Below are 20,956 nucleotides of genomic sequence, written 5' to 3'. Positions count from 1 at the left end.
TCCCGTGACCTGAAATGTGTTCTTGCTCAATCTATGAGAGAAAATGTTTATAAAATGATGTATAGGTGGTACTTAACTCCTAAAAAGATGGCGAGGATTTATAATGTAATGTCTCCAAAATATTGGAAATGTAACACAGAAATTGGTTCATTTCATCATATGTGGTGGACCTGTGACAAAGCAAAAAACTTTTGGGATATGATTTATAATGTAATAAGGTTGATTATTCAAAATAATATACCTAAATCACCAGAAATGATGTTACTTAGTATGATACCGGACATTATTATGACTCAAAGATCCTTTTTAATTTATGCCACCACGACTGCAAGGTTGGTTTATGCAGCTAAATGGAAATCAATGGACACTCCAGAAAAAAAAGACTGGATACTAAAAATGCTGGAACTGGAGGAGATGGCGAAACTTATGGCGCTTATAAATCAAAAGGATAATTTGCAATTTATGGGAGACTGGGAGGCTTGAAAGAGCTATTGTGAAAATGAATTACATTTGGGGAAATTTGAAGGATATTCTTTGATCTGATCTATTATGTATTAATTTTTTTCTTCTTTTATATGAAAAAACTTTAGACGGAAAGATGGTTGATAGTTATATTTGAGAATGTACTTATGTGTATAAAATACTATTAGGATCAGAACTATACTCGAAAGAGTTTACAAATTTATTCTGAGATTGACGGAGATGGAGGGGAAGTCCCATAGTTTAGTTAAATGTATTATTTGTATTTTCAATAACAATTTTACATTTTTCTTTATTCAAATGATTTATATAAATTGTTGATATATATGTGTATGTGTTTTAAAATATAAAAACCAATAAAAATTATTATAAAAAAAAGAACATAAGAAAGGCCCTGCTGGATCAGACCAAGGCCCATCAAGTCCAGCAGTCTGTTCACACAGTGGGCAACCGGGTGCCTCTAGGAAGCCACAAACAAGATGACTGCAGCAGCACCATCCTGCCTGCGCTCCACCGCACCCAAATTAATAGGTATGCTCCTCTGATACTAGAGAGAATAGGTATGGAGCATGACTAGTATCCATTCTAACAAACAGCCATGAATACCCCTCTCCTCCATGAATATGTCCACTCCCCTCTTAAAGCTCTCCAAGCTGGCAGCCATCACCACATCCTGGGGCAGGGAGTTCCACAATTTAACTATGCGTTGTGTGAAAAAATACTTCCTTTTATCTGTTTTGAATCTCTCGCCCTCCAGCTTTAGCAGATGACCCCGTGTTCTAGTATTATGGGAGAGGGAGAAAAACTTCTCCCTGTCCACTCTCTCCAAACCATGCATAATTTTATAGACCTCTATCATGTCTCCCCTCAGCCGCCTTCTTTCCAAGCTAAACAGCCCTAAGCGTCTTAACCGCTCCCCATAGGACAGTTGCTCTAGTCCCCTAATCATTTTGGTTGCTCTTTTCTGCACCTTCTCAAGCTCTGTAATATCCTTTTTTAGGTGTGGTGACCAGAACTGTACACAGTATTCCAAGTGTGGTCTCACCATAGATTTGTACAAGGGCAGTATGATATCAGCAGTTTTATTCTCTATTCCTCGTCTAATTATGGCCAGCATCAATTTGCCTTTTTTTACAGCAGCCGCACACTGGGTTGACATCTTCATTGAGCTATCCACTACCACCCCAAGATCCCTTTCTTGGTCTGTCGCTGCCAGCACAGATCCCATCAGTGTATATGGGAAGTTGGGATTTTTTGTCCCAATATGCATCACTTTACACTTACTCACATTGAATCTCATTTGCCATTTTAATGCCCATTCTTCCAGTACGCAGAGATCCTTCTGGAGCTCTTCACAGTCCGATTTTGTTTTAACCATCCTAAATAATTTGGTGTCATCTGCAAACTTGGCTACTTCACTGTTTAACCCCAACTCCAGGTCATTGATGAACAGGTTGAAAAGCACCGGTCCCAACACAGATCCCTGAGGCACCCCACTGCTCACATCCCGCCACTGGGAGAACTGACCATTGATTCCTACTCTCTGCTTCCTATTTTTCAGCCAGCTCTCAATCCGTAAGAGGACTTGTCCTCTTATCCCATGACTATGAAGTTTGCTTAGCAGTCTTCAGTGGGGGACTTTGTCAAAAGCTTTTTGGAAATCCAAATACACAATATCTACAGGCTCATTCCTGCCCATATACTTGTTGACGCTTTCAAAAAACTCTAACAGGTTAGTGAGACAGGACCTACCCTTACAGAAGCCATGTTGGGTTTTGCCCAGCAGACCTTGCCCTTCTATATGCTTGACAATTCTATCTTTAATAATGCTTTCCACTAATTTACCCGGAACAGACGTTAAGCTAACTGGCCTGTAATTTCCTGGGTCCCCCCTGGAACCTGCAACAAGAGCTCCTGCTCAGAGCAAGCTGCTCGCCATCGCAGCAACGGAGATGCGCCGGAACAGCCGAAATCTCCAGAGGCGGAGGCAGACTCTCCCCTTGGAAGAGGAGCTCGCCTCTCCCAGGAAAAACCTCTGCCCAGCTACCCAGCGATGCCTCAGTGAAGCAGCATCTGCCGTGATGGCCGGACACCTCCCGAGCAGCTGTACCTGATCAGATTTGGCACGCAGGAGATGCTGGGGGTCCTGGAGGTGAACGGCGATGCCACGGAAGCCTCCAGCTCAGACAAGGAAATGCCGCCGTGGGCCCTCTTCAGTGCCTGCCAGCAGATTGGGGGGAGGAGGAGAGAGACAGAGAGAGAAGGCGAGCAAGTGAGGGTTCGATCTTCTCCCCAGGCAAACAGTACCAGGTGAGGGAGGGAAGGAGGCGGGTACTCACCCCGCAGTCGTTCGCCCCGTCGCCACACATGCCCACGTAGTAGCTGCAAAAGCACAAACCCCCATGAGGCTCCTGCTGGAGATCAGCTTGAGAGCCCCTCCCTCCCCCACACTAGGTGGGCCTCAGCCCCGGCAAGGAGACCCCTCAGCACAGCGGCACAGCGACAAGCTCCACCGGGAGGCCGGAACACCCCGGGGGACATTTCCCACCACCAGCAGAGGAAAGCGAGACTCGCTGTAGGGACACCCGCTCAGCTTCTCGCCCCCCTGCTCGACTGGATCTCGAGGAGTCCTCTTGAGCCCTGGGGGCACGGGCAAGGCAGGCCTGGGGGGGGGCAAGGGTGGGGGAGGTGCTGGTAGAGAGCCAGCCAAAGCGGAGGGCCAGGCCCCATGAGGATGAGTCGGCCAGCTGCTCAGATGGGACTGCTGGCGATAAGACGCGGCTGCTCTGCCGCTTGGGGGAAGAAACCCAGCATGGAGGCGCCCCGAGGAAGGCCTGCCGACCTCTGCCAGCCAGAACCACCAGCAGCAGCTCCCTCACGGCATCATCCCACACAGGAGGGAGGGAGGGAGGGAGGGAGGGAGGGAGAAGCTGGTGCCAACAAACCCAGCCAGCAGCATGCCAGGGCAGAAAGGGGGGGTGCTGAATTGGACTGGTTCCAGGCGTGGGTGACCACGGAAGGGTGGGCCGGGCTGAGTCGCAGGCTCTTCCCCTCCGCACCCCAAGGGCAGGCAGCCGAACGCCCAGCAGGCAGGAGCACAGCTCGAGGGATGATTTCTGCCCCAAAGGTCTGGGGAGATTGCAAACTGGGGCCTAGGGGGAGGGGTTATGGGGTGGAAGAGGGTCAGGCAAGTGAAGCTCCATCCAGGCCAGACCAAGAGACTCACGGTGAACAGAGCAGTCCCGCCAGGACAGAGGAGACACTTGCCCTGGAGGGGGCTGCCCTCCCCCCCCCCCCCAGCAAGCGGTTTGGTTGCTCAGGGGTTGCTGCTGGGCCCTGGTCTCTATGGGGAGGCTGCGGTCTTCCCCCGGCTGAAGAGCAGCTTTCCCCAGCACTGGCCGAGGGGAACATCCATGGCTGGCTCTGAAAAGCCTGCCCTGGGCCCCGGGAGCCACGCTCTGATCACGCACGTCTGAGATTACTGCAATGCGTCCCATGGGGGGGGGGGGGCTGCCTCTGAAGATGGTCTGCAAACTTTCAATTGGTCTATAATGCAGCAGTTGGATAAAGGGATGGGACCACCCCTGTGAGCACCAAGAGCTGCACCGGCTGCCTGTCTGCTTCCAGGCACAACCCAAGTGCTGCTTCCTACCTCCAAAGCCCCAAGAGGCCTGGCGGCAGGGGGCCTGAGGGACTCTTTAGCCCACCAGCTGAGACCCTCTCCTGAAGCCCTGCTCTCCTAGGTCACCCCCCTGCAGGGGGGGGTGGCCGCCGAGGAGAAGGGCTTTTTTGGTGGTGGCACCTGGCCTGTGGAATGCCCTTTCCTAGGAGGAGCTCCTGGTACCTACTTTTTTGGGAGAGGTTTATAACATTATGCTTGGGATAGAGAGAGTGGGCAGAGATCTTTTCCTTCCTCTCCCAAAAGACAAGAACTCAAAGGCATTTAATGAAGCCGACAGGCAGGAGATTCAGGATGGACGAAAGGAAATAGTTTTTTACACAGCAAATGATTAAAATGTGGAATTTGCCACCAGTGGGCACAGGGACGGCCACAGGAAGAGACAGCTTTAAAATGGGATTTGACAGATTAACGGAGCGGAGGTCTCTCAGTGGCTACTAGGGTGGGTGACTAAAGGGAACCTGCCCATTCAGAGGCAGTCAACCTCTGAATTCCAGTGCCAGGAGGCAACATCAGGGGAAGGCCTCAGCCTTCGTGTCCTGTTGCTGGACCTCCAGAGGAACTGGTTGACCACTGTGTGAGGCGGGATGGCGGACTGGATGGACCCTCATTGGGTCTGATCCAGCAGGGCTCTTCTGATGTTCTTCTGCCAGGCAAAAACACTCCTTTTCACTCAGGCTATTAACTCAGGGGTTTTTCTCTTCTTCCGCTGTCTTACAGCCTGTTTCTGGCTCAAGGCCTGCTTTATCTAACATTATTTTAGGCTGCTCAACATGTAAATTGTGCTGTTTTTATGTCCTGCCTTGTCCTGATGGCTCTGTTGTATTGTTTTAGCTGTACACCACTCCAAGTGGAAGCGGTATAGGCATTTTCCAAATAAACAATAAATCACAGGGGGGGGGGGGGCTCGACCCAGGCTGCTGACCAAAGTCCAGGGTCCAACGAGCCTGAGCCAGGCGGTAATTCTTGCGCCACCAATCCGAAGGGAGTGCTTGAGGTAGGACAAACAAGCCAAGAACACCCTTGAACGAGGGGAAAGAGCCGCTCGGCTTGGGGTCCAGGGGAAGAGAACACAGCAGGCACAAAATGCCCAGCCCTGGTGCTCTGACTCGGGGGTGGAGGAGGCGCTTGCCCCTTCCGTGCCCTGCCTGTGGAGACCTCCCTCTGTCTCCCGCCCCCACCGGTGCCACCAGCAAGACCCCCAGCGGAGGCCTACCCTGTGTGAGGCCCACCCAGCCAAGCGGTCCCCTGGCCCAGCAGCCCCCGGAAAGGGCGCATCCAACGCTCCCAGTGCTGAGCACCCGACTGCCCCAAGCAGGAAGAGGCCCCCTTGCTTGAGAAGCCCAAGCTGGTTCCAGGGAGCTCCCTGGGACCAGAGGGCTGCTCAAGCAGGAGGGGGGCTCCTCCTGCTTGGGGCAGTCTGGTGCCCCCTGAGAGGGCCCCGGGCACTCCGCCCACGGTGCCCCTGCTCCACCGAGTGCCAGCTGCCGCCACGCAGAGCCCCAGGTCAGAGCTGCTCTCCTGACCCTCCAGCTTGCATACTCGAGACCCAGGTGCAGCTGGGGGGCGGGGGGGCTGCTGCTGGGTCCTCTGCCCACTCCAGAGGCAGCTGGGTCACAAGGGGCACGATACTCACTCAACGTTCTGCAGCGCTTCCACCAGCTGGGTCTTCTGATCTGGCGCCATGCGGGCAAAGACGGTGCCATGCAGCACAAGCTGTGGGGGGGGGGGGGGAGATGGGAACACTCTCAGCGATGCCCACATCCTGTCGCCTTCAGATCACAGAGGCCAAAGTACTTGTGAAGCCCCAGGGGCAGGGAAGGGCCATCCAAGCTCTGCCAGGGCCAGACTTGGGAGGCAAGGCACTGGGGAAGGCAGCTGCCAGCCGGCTTTGGGTTTGCGGGCTCTCTGCGGGGTGAGGGCTCCTTGGCCTGCCCACAGGGCTGGTGGGCCGCTGGCAGCTCTCCTGCGACAACATCTAAAGACAGCAAGTGCTCGACTGTGGGGCCGTGTCTCAGTGGTAGAGCCTCTGCATGGCATGCAGAAGGTCCCAGGTTCAATCCCCAGTGGAATCTCCAGTTAAAGGGGCCAGCTAAGAAAGAAGGTGATGGGAAAGACCTCAGCCTGAGACCCAGGAGAGCCTGAGTAGACAAGACTGACTTTGATGGACTAAGGGGGGGGGGGGTCTGATTCAGTACAAAGCAGCTTCGTGTGTGTGTTCATGATGCGTCAACAAAGAGCTCTCTGCTGGGCAGGCTGAGAACTGCTGTTGTGGGATGGACCGCCCCGTGGAAAGAGACAAGGGGCACTCGTGGGGGGGAGGTATGGGGGGCTCCTATAACAGGCACACAAACACCATCAGTCACACAGAAGGACTTCCGGCACAGCCCTGCCCGTTCAGAAAGGAAAGCAACAAACTCCAGACCTCAGAGCTTGTGTGTGTGTGTCCTGCTAAACACACACACACACACACACACACACATATATCTATAATTTTGTTAAATCTTTTTTTCCATTTGAAACATACTGGGCGAGGAAAGTACAAGAAGAAGAGTTGGTTTTTATATGCCGGCCTTCTCTACCACTTAAGGAAGAATCAAAACGGCTTACAATCTCCTTCCCTTCCCCTCCCGACAACACACACCCTGTGAGGTAGGTGAGGCTGCGAGAGAGTGTGACTAGCCCAAGGTCCCCCAGCTGGCTTCGTGTGTAGGAGTGGGGAAACCAACCCAGTTCACCAGATTAGCCTCTGCCACTCATGTGGAGGAGCTGAGAATCAAACCCAGTTCTCCAGATCAAACTCCATCGCTCCAAACCACTGCTCTTAACCACTACAAGACACGTGCCCACCCCACCCACCCACCCCGTTCTTCTGCGCAGAAGGAAGCCAAGAGGCCATTCCAGATACAGACCTTTGGCAGCAGATCCTGAAAGTGCTCCTGGATGACCGCGAAGGACTTCCCACTCATCGCAAAATGGTACTTGGTCACGGGGAGGAGGTCCTCCAGGTTTTCCGGGGCCAGTTTGATAGGGATCTCCTGCCACACAGATGGGGAGGGCATGACTGACTCATCCCTCTTCCCATTGCCTGCAGCAAAACCTCTCCCTTCCTCACCACAAGGACATTCCGACCTGCGGAAGCTGGGCAGGCAGAGAGCTCCCCTCCTCCTGCGGTGCTGCTTCTCCGTTTCAGCCCACCCACCCACACTCGTCTTTGGCCTGGGACGGAGAGCTTCCTTTTTCCTTGCGGGGCAAAGAGCAGCTGCCGGTGATGGAAAGCCAGGAAAACAGTCCAGGGAAGCCTCACCCACGCCAGGCCCAAATTCTGTTCAGGGAGCCTCCCCATTGAAAAAGGGAGAAAGGAGGAGGTGCTTCCGAGGATGGATCTCCTGGGCCTCGCATCGTTTGGACCTTAGAGTCCCCACCGAGTCTCCGCAACGGCTGCTTCCGGCCCTTCCTGGCATCCCACTCAGCCCCTGCTTGGACTTGGCCAAGACTCCCCCCCACCCGCCTCACAAGCACAGAGGACAGGGGCCAGGGGCTACCTCCGGATGAATGGCTGGCGAGGGATCGGTGCCCTTGCTGAGCATGTCCGCGTAGTGCCATATGATCCTGGCAGGCTGCCCGTCCTTCGGAACAAGCGCTTCTGCAACGATCACCTTGTCTGGCGGCTGAATCATGCCGCAGTCCCGAGCCACGGAGATGGCCGTCAGCAGGTTGTCGCCTGCGAAGCAAGCAGAGAGGGATGATGGGGCTCGGGTGCCACCATTGCTCTCTCTCTCTCTCTCTCTCACACACACACACACACACAAAACCATCCAGCCACAAACAGATGAAGCTGGCTTAAACTCAATCAGACCATCAGTCCATCAAGGTCAATCTTGTCTACTCAGACTGGCAGCCGCTCTCTGGGTCTCAGGCAGAGGTATTTCACAGCACCTACTGCCAGATTCTTTGTAACTGGAGATGCCGGGGATTGAACCTGGGACCTTCTGCATGCCAAGAAGATGCTCCAGCACTGAGCCACGGCCCCTCTTAATTGGCCCAGAGTGACATCTTAGCACCTTCCATAAATGGGGCACCGGTTTTTCCTTCCCAAGCATCTGATTTCGCATTAGCTAATATTTGGCTTAGGTGTTTAGAATGTTTCTAAATTTTAACATTACTTTTTAACTTGGAATTGCAAACATTTGGTCACACAGGCTTCTCAGAAAGCAGAATGCCCCCTCCAAACCAGCGCACTATCAAACGCCCCTGCCTTGTGTGGCCATCAGGCAAAAAACCCAGAGCCAGCCGAAACACGGTCAATTAGGGCTACACAATATCGGGGGATACTTCAAGCATGGGAACCCGAACACAATCCCTGTGCCTGCCTCAGCCATTCCCGCTGCACTGCCAAGCCAAGCCACGCTGAAGGCCCCCCAGCAGCTGCAGCGGCAAGCCCTGCCAGCCGGCCCTCAGCCCCAGGAAATATGGACGAGTGCCGCTCTCTATGCTCAGAGGCGGTGGAGCTCTGGCCGCCAAGTACTGGGGGGGCGGCGGCTTTGGCCTTGGGGGCCTCCCGGGCATATAGCTGGCCTCTGTGGGAAACAGGATGATGGCCCAGGTGGACTTCCCATGGTCTGCCCCAGGTGGCTTGCTGGACCTTCTCTTGAAAAAACGCTAATGCGATGATCTTGGGGTGCATCAACAGAGGCATCACATGCAAATCACAAGATGTCATAGTTCTGCTGTACACTGTATTGGTCAGGTCATGCATGGAGTCCTGTTTTCAGTTCTGGAGGCCTCACTTCAAAAAAGATGTGGACGGAATGGAGCGGGTGCAGAGGAGAGCAACAAGGATGATCAGGGGCCTGGAGACCAAAGCCCTACCAGGAAAGGTGAAGGGAGTTGGGAATGTTCAGTCTAGAGAAGAGGCGGCGGAGGGGGAACAGGATTGCTCTCTCTGTTCCTGTTGGCGGCAGAGGATCATAGGATTCACAATAATGGGGTTAAATTGCAAGCGGAAAGGTACCAACTGGATATTAGGGGGAAAGTTTTTACAGTAAGAGTTGTTTGACAGTGGAACTGGCTACCCAGAGAGGTGGTGAGCTCCCCCTCACCGGCAGTCTTTAAGCAGAGGCTGGACAAGCACCAGAAGCAGCTCCCCAGAGCCTCCCTCTCAGTGCAGCTGCGACCCAAGAGCCCTGCAGGCAGCCCCCACCCCAAGACCAGGCTGGCAGCTCACCACCTGCAATTGCCAAGTCCAGCTCCCAAAAGAGAACAGCCTCTGCAGCTGGTCCCGAAGCACCACAAGAAGAGTTTGCTCACCTGTCACCATGACGGTGCGGATATTGGCTTTATGCAGGTCTTCAAGCACCACCGGAGTTTCTTGCTTGAGTTTATTCTGCATTATAATTAAGCCCAAGAAATCCATATTGGCCTCGATTGCCTCTCTGCAGTGGAATGGGGGGGGGGGGAGAGAGAGAAGAAACGCTATTATGAAAGCTACAAACTTCCAGCTCTGGTCGACTTATCTGACAGCAAAGAAACCAAGACAGCGACCAGGGAGGGGGACGCAGCCAGGTTTGTAGGAAGCGTCCCATTATCCAAGTTAGCAAAATCCAGAGTGGACCCTGAAGAACCCAGAGACAGGGCTCAAGGGGGTGACCGGGCGACAGCCGGGCAGGAGAGACGGATGGGGCTGGATCCAGGGAACCATGAAAGGAACAAGCCACACCGAAAGGGGTTCTCCATTCCCCCTGGACCCCCAAAGCTGCTCCAGGGAGTGGGAAGAGAGAGAAGACAGTGTCAGCGCTTGCGATCCAAGGCAAAGGAGCTCGATTTGAGCCCAGGAGCACCTCAGAGACCAACGGGATTTTCAGGGCACGGGCCCCTGAGAGTAGAGGCTCCCTTGGGAATTCTGACCTATCTGACGAAGGGAGCTTTGGCTCTTGAAAGCTCATAGCCCCAAAAGCCTAGCTGGTCTCTGAGGTGCTCCTGGACTTGAATCTGTGTGTGTAAAAAGTGCTGTCGAGTCGCAGCCAACTTACAGCGACCCCAGCAAGGGGCTTTCAAGGAAAGTGACTAAGCAGAGGTGGTCGGCCATCGTCTTCCTTGGAGGTCTCCCATCCAAGTACAGAACCTGCTTAGCTTCCGAGATCTGACAGGATCAGGCTGTGCTACACCACTGCACACTCCACAACTGAATCTAGCTGCAAGCAAAGGCAGCTAAAGGAACAGAAGAGCAGCCCCTCCTGGATCAAAGCAATAAGGGTCCATCCAGGCCAGCCTCCTGCTTCACCCAGCAGCCAGGGAAAGGAGGGGGAAGAGCAGCCCAGGCCCTTCCCTGATGCAGCTGCCCAGCCCCTTCCCTGATGCAGCTGCCCAGCCCTGGCATTCGACGGGTTCTCCCTGGAGTCACCAGGGCCACTGATGGGCCGCTCCCCTGATAAAACTACGCTGCACTACAAGAGAGAGAGAGAACAAAAATCCCTCCATCCACTTTCTCCACCCATCTCCCCCTCCCCAGTCCTTTTTTCTAGACTGGAAAATTCCAGACTCTTGAGGCTTTTCTCATAGCAAAGGTGCTCCAATCTCTTAATCATCGTGGTTGCCCTCTTCCGGATTTTTTCCAGCTCTGCAGTGTCTTTTTTGAGATACAGAGACCAAAATGGCGCCCCCCCCTCCCCATCATCCCACAGTTAGGTTAAGGTAGCCCCCCTGTGAAAGCAGCAGGTCATCACTGGCCCACGGGGAGTGGCGTCACATCCCAATGTTGATTACCTGCGTGTGTGTGTGTGTGTGTGTGTGTGGGGTGTTCAACTGCTCGACTGTGGCCAACAGGGGCCACCTGCTACCCTTTTCTGTGAACTTCCCTCTTGATATTTTATAGTTATTTATGATCGCTGTTGTTTTTAAGCTGGAGTTTTATGGTTTTATGTTGTTTTAAATGTTGTTACCCAACCTGAGCCCTGACCTGGCTAGGAATGAGGGTGGGCTAAAAAGAAATAAAGAAAATTTTAAAAAATGCTTGTTCACTTTCTCCAGGAACTCCCAAAGGTTGGCAAGGCAGGACTTCCCTTGGCTGATTCCCTTGGCTGATTCTCCCTCCGCAGGCTCTGGTTCCCCAGTGTGTTTAATTGCCATCTCTGTAGTCTGCCTTGGACAGATGCTCGGCTGACTAGACTGCAATTCCCTGGATCCCCTCTGGAGCCCTTTTTAAAATACGTGTGACGCTCGCTACCTGTCAGTCGTCTGGCAGGGAGACCGATTTTAGTGACCAGATACAACTGATCAACAGATTCCCATCTGAATTCTTTCCCATTGATACGAACTGGGGCTCAAGGGCATCGCAGTCACTGTTGCCAATCGGTGAAGCATCGGGTACTTCTCACGCCTGGTCCAGAGTCCTGCTCAGAACCAGGCTCAGGGTTGCCCCCTGCCTGCTTGGCTCTGTGACCCGCCAGTCTGAAGCACAGTCCTTGACGGCATCCAGAGACCTTCCTCTCTGTAGCACCGCAAGCACGGGCGGGCCCGGCTCCCCTGCCTTGGCTGGGAGGCTTCTGGCATCAGCACCGAGACCCCTGTGCCTCCTCGCCCGCTCTCAGGGTTCCCTCAGACCCTTACACAGCACCCCCCCTTCACTGCCCTGCTGTGGCGGGCAAGTCCTTGTGGGCTCCTAAAATCTCACCCCGAGTGTTGACAGCATCAACCCTTTGGGTCTGAGTCATCCCGGACCAGACCCTCCCCAGCCCGAGAGCTTCCTTTCCCCCAGGAGAGCCGGGAAGCTGCTCTGTTGCCCCCTTTCTGAGCCTGGTTCCTTTTTGGTCCCAGGGCAGCCTCCCCCGCTCTCCTGCAGGAACAGCCAGCTCTCATTCCTGCCTGCTGGGGACCGACTGACAAAGGAGGCCCGAAGCCCAGCGGGAGATCTGCTCTGACCCAGCCGGACAAGGCTGCTGCCCTCTGGCCTCCATGCCCAGCTGAGGCGGCACTGACAGGGGAGGAGGTCTGTCCAACTGCTGCTGGACACAGGGACCCCACCCCAAGAGAAGGCAGAGAGCAGACTCAAACCACCCAAAGCAGACCCACCCACCCCCGGGGGGAGGAGAGAAGTGCCAGCCGTTGCTTTGCACCTGGGCAGCAAAGCCCCAGGGATCTGGCCAACTTACCGCCCCACGTTCTGCACTCTGTGCCAAGTCAGCCTGGACTCCAACCGCCGGTGTGCGACGGCGATGACCCGCAGCCCCTGCTTCGTGTACTCTTCCAACACCCGCTCAAAGTCAACAGGCACTAGCAAACACCAAAACAACACACACTCAGAAGGGTCAGCCCTCCTCGCTGCAGCGGGTCCCGAGGGTCTCACACGCCTCTCTTTACCTGTCTCCGGCTTGCACAAGCCAGCTACCACCTCGGGCGCCCCCTTCACATAGGCATCCATCTTCTTTTGCCCAAGGGCTCTGGCCACCACGCACATCCGCTGAAGTGCAGATGAAAACGGGAACTGCCGCACTATCCCAATCTCGTAAGTGGCCTGATCCGGCAAGAGGCAGAAGGAGAAAGCGAAGACGAGCATCAGGCCGACCCCTTTGCAGGCCCGTCCCGGGGAGCCCCAAAACCCAGAGAAAGAGCACAGGTACTCACCGGAAGTTCAAACAGCTCCTGCCAATGGAAAGAGAGAAGAAGAGGGCATCACCCCTGGCACAGCCCAAAGGCACCACAGGCATCCCGTTGCTACCCTCAGCCCTCGGGCAGGCAGGGTTAGGGTGGCCCTCGAGTTCCCTTGCTTCCCCCCGCCACCTCTAACCCTTCCTCAGAAACTCCCTCTGGCGTGTAGCCTTCACAGAACCCCCCTTTAGTCCCGCCCCCCCGCCCAATAATGAAACTAAACCCCAGCCTCTGCAACTGAAACAGGAGTGGGTTCTTCCTGCTGCCCCACAGCCCCAGCCATCTGCTACCCCCCTTCCAGCACGTCTTCAGATTACACAAGAGATCCAACAGCCTGGTTCTCTCTCAAGCCCCAGGGACTCGACAGCAGTGGCGAGGGCAGAACAGCACGTCATGCGGCACTGACCGCCTCTCCCCTGTCACTCCTGGACATCAGGGGTCAGGACCTCCCCCAGGTGCTCTTTCTGGAGAAAAACTCCTGCGAGCGGCTCTCTCAGGGTCCGCCGGTGACTCCGCCGGTGACAATACCGTCCCCAGGCAGTTTGCGCCCCAAGAGCTCCCCAAAGGGCAGTGAACGTCTGTTTCTCGTTTCTTGGACCCCAGAACAAAACTGCTTTTCTCACTGGGTTAATTGCTTTCAATAGGGTGACACGCATACATATACCACCAAACATAAGTGTGTGTGTTTACATTTGCAGAGCACCTGGATTGTGTCACCGAGACTTCTGTGGTCAAACACAATCCTGTTTCATGAGGGTTTGTCATTTGTAAACACCAAGGAATCAATCTGATGTAACCAATTGTCCCCTTTCCCCTCCCCACCTGGCAACAAACACATTTTTCCTGTGTCCTGGCAAGATTAAATTACTTTACTAATTGGCCAGTGTTCCCTCTGCCCCCGCCGTTAACATCCCAGTAGAGGACCATCACCCCAGGCCTCTCATTTTTAGCCACCCCACTGACCCCTCCAAGAGCTGGACAGCAAGAGCAAGAGGCCAGGCCGGACACACAAGAGACCCCAGGGCTTGGGACCAACCCACAGAAGAACGGGGGAGAGTGCAAAGCCGGGGGCCCCTCCCTACCAGGTCCTTGTTGGCTGCTGGCTGGGGCTCTGGAAGAAGCTGCTTGGGTGGCCGGACCACAGTGGGCATAATACGGTTGTGAAGGGCGGTTTCCTCCTCGGTCGCCTCTTCAAGAATCTGTGGGAAGCACATGGCGATGGTTAACTGCTGCATCACGTTCCACAGTCAGAGACCGCAGGCATGGCTCGGGGGTGGAGCCTCTGCTTGGCATGCAAAAGGTCCCAGGTTCAATCTCTAGCTTCTCCAGTTAAAAGGTTCAAGGAGTAGGTGGCGGGAAAGATCCTCCTCTGCCTGAGACCCCGAAGAGCCACTGCCAGTCCGAGTAGGCAGGAGTGACCTTGATGCGCTTGAGAGAGGCACGTGCCGGGGTGGGATGAGTGGGGCTGCACCCCTTCCGGCTTGCCAACTCACAAGCTGCTGCACACGCCTGACCTAAACAGTGCGCAGAACCAGGTAATGGCCCTGACCGCGGGGGCTGGATGGCCTCCCTCCCTCCCTCGTGCCCATTTGTCAAAAGCAGACCTTTCAGGCAAGGAACAGGGAGAATATTTTGGGGCTCTGCAGGTATGCAATTTTCATTACTGCCAATGACGAGTACAGTTACATTCCTCTTCCAATGGTGACCCTTGCCCCCGGCAGAAGGATAAAGACCAGCCACAATTTCAACTCATGTAGAAGCCACGGGGTCTTCATGGAGGGGGCCAAAAGTCTCCCCCCCCCGTGGCAGCAAGCGACCCACCCACGTGTTGCTTCCCAGACATATCTTCGTATTCACAATGCAATCTTTAATCATAATGGTTTGTCTGTCCCTAAAACATTAAAGTTTGAAAAAAAAAACACCACGCAGACAGGTTCCCAGGCCCAGCTACCTCCAATCTCCTTTCAGGCTGCGGAATTTCACGTGGCTCCTTTTATCACTTGTGATGTCCTCTGTGGCTCTTCCTATTATTTGATTGGATTGTTGCTACTCTGTGAGCCACCTCAAGCTCACCTCGGGACAGGTGGCCACACCTCCTCCTCCCCTCAGCCACCCCGCTCACCTCCTTGCCCAGGCAGGGCTGGACAGAAGGGGAGGGGCGGGCAGCCTGCTTCCGGGCAGTCCCTTCTCCTCCTCACCACTGGCCCCCAGCTCTGCCAACGGCTCCAGGGGGGCTGCAAAGCGTCGGTGCTGTTTGGGTGGAGAGGGACTGCCCGCGACAGCCTGTGCTTCTTCCCAGCTCCAGCAGCGCCACGGCTCAGCACCGCCTGCCTCAGGCTGCCTTCTCCCCCTAGCCCTGCCGATTCATCTTCTAGGCAACCATATAAATGGAGGATGAGGATCTCACCACCGTTTTTTAATTAGGGGAGATTTAATCCCCCAACACCACCTTTTTCACATTTTGCTGCAAACCTGGGTTTGTAGGGGGGGGGGGGTTGCTTTGTTTTTTGCAAACCTGGTTTTGTGCAGAAATCTCCCCTAGCTTTACTAGGTCCCATTGTGTGGATTTTTTAATCTGCACCCTGAGGTCCAGGTTCAGCATTACGTAGATTGATAAATAAAAGCATCACAACCAAACTGCAATTGCTAGAAACCGAGTAAAGGAGACTCTCCACCACTGATGGAGAAGTCCATCTTTCCTGTCTATAAAAATAAGTACTGGGAGTTCTCACATAAGTGTGCACCCTTCATTAAGCCATTCATTCCTGAGGCAGGCCCCTCCTGGCCTTCCGGACCCCACCCCCCTTCCCACTGGCAGGTGTGGCTCCTCACCCAGCCGGTAGCTTCGAACATCTTCAGATCCAGGGGGTCCCCAGAGATCACGCCTTCGATCTTGGTGAGGGAGTGGCAGGCGGCCATGCAGGCCACAAAGGGAGACTTGACCAGCAGCTTGCTGAATGCGTTTTCCTCTGGCAAAAGGAAGCTGAACACGGAGACAATCGACATCAGTTTGGGGATAGCATTTGCACTAGAACAGAATGTCTGATTTCTACATCCCCAGATATCCCTCTATTTAAAAGGCTCGAGTGAACGATCTTATCCTATGAACCTGGCAGAGGAAGTAGTAGAGAAGAGCTGCTGGTTTTGCGGAGGACGCAAAATATTTGGGGCAACTAAGGGCAACTCGTAGGTTATCCGGGCTGTGTGACCGTGGTCTTGGTATTTTCTTTCCTGACGTTTTGCCAGCAGCTGTGGCCGGCATCTTCAGAGGAGTAACACTGAAGGACAGTGTCTCTGTGATACTCCTCTGAAGATGCCGGCCACAGCTGCTGGCGAAACGTCAGGAAAGAAAATACCAAGACCACGGTTACACAGCACGGATAACCTACGAGAACCAATGAACTCTGACCGTGAAAGCCTTCGACAATATTTTTAACTAAGGGCAACGCTTACTGTTTTTTAAACTATGGCTTGGTCTGCTTGAGATTTTGCTTTAGACCCCCGTGGCTCTGTGCAATCTCTCTCTTCTACGTCCTGGTTGTACAGTCTGGGAAATGGAGCCCCCTCCCATGGCCTGATCAAGTGTCACCCAGATAACCCCCCCACACACAAACACGCCGGGCCAGCTGGAACTAACACCAAGGTCTAACGTGCAGCCTCTGGGCATCTTGGCTCATCGGCCTGACCCGAGCGCCGCCCAGGCCTTTCTGCTCTCTCCTGGCAACCGCAGCATTCTGCAGCTCAGCTCGACAAGGACTTACCGAGCGTTTTCCACTCTCTGGATCCCCCAAAGATCGAGGCCATCTTCAGTCAGAGTGCCTGTCTGCCGAGGGAAAGCAACATTTAAAAGTCGCGTTTGCCATAGCAGGGAACGTTATCTCATGTGCAAATCCTCCTTTTTCTTCTGCCGCTGCTCAATGGGCCCAGTCCTCATTAATGCCTGAACGGGAGACGGTCCAGGACCTGGGCCTCTCGCCTATGCATCTGCAGAGCTGCAGTTCCAGAGGACCTCATGCCTTAAATTCTATTCTGTCCTCTATTCTGTAAGAACGAAATTTCTTGCAGCGCTTCTAAATGACCTAAATCTCTTTTCAGATTCTGAGAAGTTGCTCTCTCTCCCCTCAGCTGCCGATCCACTTGTCTCCTGTAGCGTGTCGCTCTTTGCCTGAGCAGCCAAGAAAATTCGGGCTAAAGCTGTATTTAATCAGGGCATTAACGACTAGCATTTTTTGATCAGACTGCTTTAATGTTACTATTTATGACTAGGTTTTATATGACAGATTGTCAGGGCCTTTGGCCGCAAACAGTAAACTTTATCATATCGTATTGTACTTAGTGAGGATTGAGCTTGAGCAGGGAGGCAGGGGCGCCCAACAAATGTTTCCTCACCCCCCCTTTGCAAAAGAAAGTGAAAGGCAGGGGAGAGGAAAGGAGGCAGGGTCTCTGCGATGAAGGCAAGCGGGCCGAGGCTCCCTTGATGCAGCCCGGGACACTAAGCGGTCGAGCTGAGGCAAAAGGCTACTGGGGGAATGCTTAGAACATAAGAAAGGCCCTGCTGAATCAGACCCAGGCCCATCAAGTCCAGCAGTCTGTTCACACAGTGGCCAACCAGGTGCCTCCAGGAAGCCACAAACAAGACAACTGCAGCAGCATTTATCCTGCCTGTGTTCCACAGCACCCAATATAAGATAAAAGTTCCAGATAAAAGTGTGGACTGCCCCCCTTGCTCTCCCCAAACAGCCTCTGCCACATTCTGCCCTCGCTCAAGGGGCAGGAAGGGCAAAATTTCCCATAACCACATGGCTCAAGTGAGTGGCAGGGCCCTCTCTTCTGGCCCCCCTTCCACAGCAGTAGGTCAGACAACAGCTGCTGCCAACAGGCACAAAAACTTGCAGGGAAGAGGCTGCGAGGAAGACATCTTCAGTTTTGCCCCCCCCCCCAACTGTTGCAGAGAAAACCAAATCCCATGAAACGGCAGTACACCAGGCTCCACAGAGGGCAAGAGTGAACATAAGAAAGGCCCTGCTGGATCAGACCCAGGCCCGTCAAGCCCAGCAGTCTGTTCACACAGTGGCCAACCAGGTGCCTCTAGGAAGCCCACAAACAAGACGACTGCAGCAGCACCATCCTGTCTGTGTTCCACCGCACCCAAAATAATTGGCATGCTCCTCTGATACTAGAGAGAATAGGTGTGCATCATGACTAGTATCCATTTTGACTAGTAGCCATGAATACCCCTCTCCTCCCCTCTTAAAGCCTTCTCCTCTCCCCTCTTAAAACCTTCTCCTCTTAAAGCCTTCCAAGTTGGCAGCCATCACCACATCCTGCCCATTGCCCCAATATGCATCACTTTACCCTTGCTCACACTGAATCTCATTTGCCATTTCAATGCCCCCATATCCCCTACAGTATGCAGAGACCTTTTTGGAGTTCTTCACAGTCCAATTTTGTTTTAATCACCCTAAATAATTTGGTGTCATCTGCAAACTTGGCCACCTCACTGTTCATCCCCAACTCCAGGTCATTGATGAACAGGTTGAAAAGCACCGGTCCCAACACAGACCCCTGAGGTACCCCACTGCTCACATCCCTCCATTGGGAGAGCTGACCATTGATTCCTACTCTCTGCTTCCTATTTTTCAGCCAGCTCTCAATCCATAAGAGGACTTGTCCTCTTATCCCATGACTATGAAGTTTGCTTAGCAGTCTTGGGGGGGGGGGGACTTTGTCAAAAGCCTTCTGGAAATCCAAATACACAATATTGCTGAAGGCTTTCACGGTCAGAGTTCATTGGTTCTTGTAGGTTATCCGGGCTGTGTGACCGTGGTCTTGGTATTTTCTTTCCTGACGTTTCGCCAGCAGCTGTGGCAGGCATCTTCAGAGGAGTAACACTGAGACCCTGTCCTTCAGTTTTACTCCTCTGAAGATGCCTGCCACAGCTGCTGGCGAAATGTCAGGAAAGAAAATACCAAGACCACGGTCACACAGCCCGGATAACCTACAAGAACCAACAAATACACAATGTCCACTGGCAAATTCCTGTCTACATAGAATCATAGAGTTGGAAGGGACCACCAGGGTCATCTAGGCAACCCCCTGCACAATGCAGGAAATTCACAACTTCCTCCCCGCCCCCCCCCACATGCTTACTGACACTTATTCAACTGCCCATAGAGGAACCTTTTCAGGACACCCTCCTTCCTCCTCCTGCTTTCAGGGCACAGCTTTAGAAGGCCACACCTGCCCTCCAATATGCCCGTCATTCCAGCCCCGAACATGTGGGCCCGGCACGCACCCCTCCCAACCCCAGTAGCCAGCAACCATGGAAAACCTTGTTCACGCAAGGGAGATTTGCTCTCTGGCCAGAGGAAGCACAACGGAACGGGCCTTCCCAGAGATCAGAGGCGGCTTGGCTACTGCTGGCCAGTTTTCTTCTCAAAAAGCCTGCAGGAGCAGGCCAAACATGACCGGGGCAGCGAAGGACAGTTCAGCCTCTTCAGAAAAACCAACCCCCTACACGCTGGGGCTGTAACGGACACTGAAAGGGTATTGAGAACCTCATAAAGTTTTCCCTCAGGCCTGCCTACGCCACTCAGAGCCCAAGCATTCTCACTCCAACAAAGGACAAATTATTCTGTGGCGGTTCAACGCCGACCCCTCCCTCCTGCAGAAATGGCTGACGTTGAAGGTTTCATTAAAACGGTATTGGGGTCAGTAACAACTCCAAGCACAAGGGAGAAAATATGAAAGGCTGGACATGCGAGGCATTGGGGGGGGGGGTCTAAAGGACCCACTCTGGAAAAACCTCCACTGAACACGACAATACCCTGGTTAAAAGAAGGAGGCACAAACCCTTCAGGGGTTCCTCAATTCTAAGTTTTGAGTTATAGTCACAGAGTCACAGAATGATAGAGTTGGAAGAAGGGACCACCAGACTCATCTAGTTCAACCCCCTGCACAATGCAGGGAGTTCACAACTATCTCCCCCGCCCCACAACCCAGCGACCCCTATTCCACGCCCAGAAGACGGCAAAAAGGGAAAAAAACAACCCTCCAGGCTCCTTGGCCAATCTGGCAGAACGCACAAAGTCCTCCATAAGAATTAACCCTGGGGGTCATTACTGACCCCAAATACCAGTCCTGCACATTCATATTCATTCACTGTGAAAAATAATCTTCAAAAAAATATCATTTACATGGAATCCTCAGCAACAGCATTTCACTGTTGTTTTTTAAGCCATGAATTAATTGGGGCCTACCAATTAACAGGCGGCATCCCAATCCCTACAGCTGCCACAAACCCCGCCCATGTCGGGACACACACACACAAATTCTGGGAGCGGGAATCCACTGGGGAAGGGAACTGTCCCCCCCCCCCCCGGACTGTCCCAACACGCCACCCGTGACCATCTGCCGCTGCCATTTTCAATCCAACAATCACAACTGATATGCAAGAAGGGTGGGGTGGGGGTGGGGATTACATTCTCCCAGCAATAACTGGATATTTGCAGCATGGCTGAGCTTTGGAGAAGAGACCTGTGGTAGTGTGGGGGGGCAGGGACTTTGAGGTCAAAGAGCTGGCAGGAGAAACTCAGCTCAACCCGCCTGCAAGAGCAATTCCCGCCATCCACGCAACAGCCTCGTGGGCCAGGCGGAGACCGTGGCTGGTTAAACTGCTGGTGGAGGAGGCTTTAGAACTCTCTGAGCCACATTAAGATTCTAAGCAAGGAACACCAACAAACATTCGCCCTCACACTCAGTCAACAAGCCCAAATTGTCTTGTGTCGGATCCTATGAGGCACGAGCAGAGAGCGGTCCAAAGATGTTTTTCCCCCACCTGCCCCTGCAGCCCCTTAAGACCCCTGAAAAGCTCAGGATCAGCGTTACAGGAACCCCACAGACAAGGGGCCAGGGGGCACAGGGGGTGGCTGTGAAGGGGGTGGGCATCAGGTGGCCCTTTCTGGCCTTTTTCATCATCAGACACCACATCGGTGGGATCACGTCCCCCGTTTTCCTTCAATTCCAAGAAGCCCCTCCGGTGCCCCATGGTGTTTTGTCCAGTGAGTTCATCTGACCCTGGTGGCCACTCAGAGGGTGGGGGAAAAGATCATCTGTGCAGTTGAGAGGCCCCAACCCAAGAAGGCAGCCGGG

General features: G+C 53.7%; 1 protein-coding gene across 1 annotated transcript in view; it reads right to left on the bottom strand.

Moving 5' to 3' along the window:
* ATP13A3 (ATPase 13A3) overlaps positions 1-20,956 on the bottom strand; it is a 45,121-nt gene that overhangs the window by 7,748 nt on the left and 16,417 nt on the right. The window contains exons 13-24 of the mRNA XM_056850252.1: positions 16,567-16,628; positions 15,638-15,788; positions 13,888-14,004; positions 12,782-12,799; positions 12,518-12,671; positions 12,310-12,430; positions 9,470-9,594; positions 7,705-7,883; positions 7,072-7,197; positions 5,796-5,875; positions 2,820-2,862; positions 2,591-2,700 (exon numbers count right to left, since the gene is read on the bottom strand). Coding sequence (XP_056706230.1) covers positions 2,591-2,700; positions 2,820-2,862; positions 5,796-5,875; positions 7,072-7,197; positions 7,705-7,883; positions 9,470-9,594; positions 12,310-12,430; positions 12,518-12,671; positions 12,782-12,799; positions 13,888-14,004; positions 15,638-15,788; positions 16,567-16,628 — 1,286 coding nt within the window. The remainder of the gene's footprint in view (positions 1-2,590; positions 2,701-2,819; positions 2,863-5,795; positions 5,876-7,071; positions 7,198-7,704; positions 7,884-9,469; positions 9,595-12,309; positions 12,431-12,517; positions 12,672-12,781; positions 12,800-13,887; positions 14,005-15,637; positions 15,789-16,566; positions 16,629-20,956) is intronic.

This window comes from Euleptes europaea, chromosome 5 (genome assembly GCF_029931775.1).
Source record: "Euleptes europaea isolate rEulEur1 chromosome 5, rEulEur1.hap1, whole genome shotgun sequence".
Classification (NCBI taxonomy): Eukaryota; Metazoa; Chordata; class Lepidosauria; order Squamata; family Sphaerodactylidae; genus Euleptes; species Euleptes europaea.
This window is presented reverse-complemented; position numbering and strand designations above follow the sequence as displayed.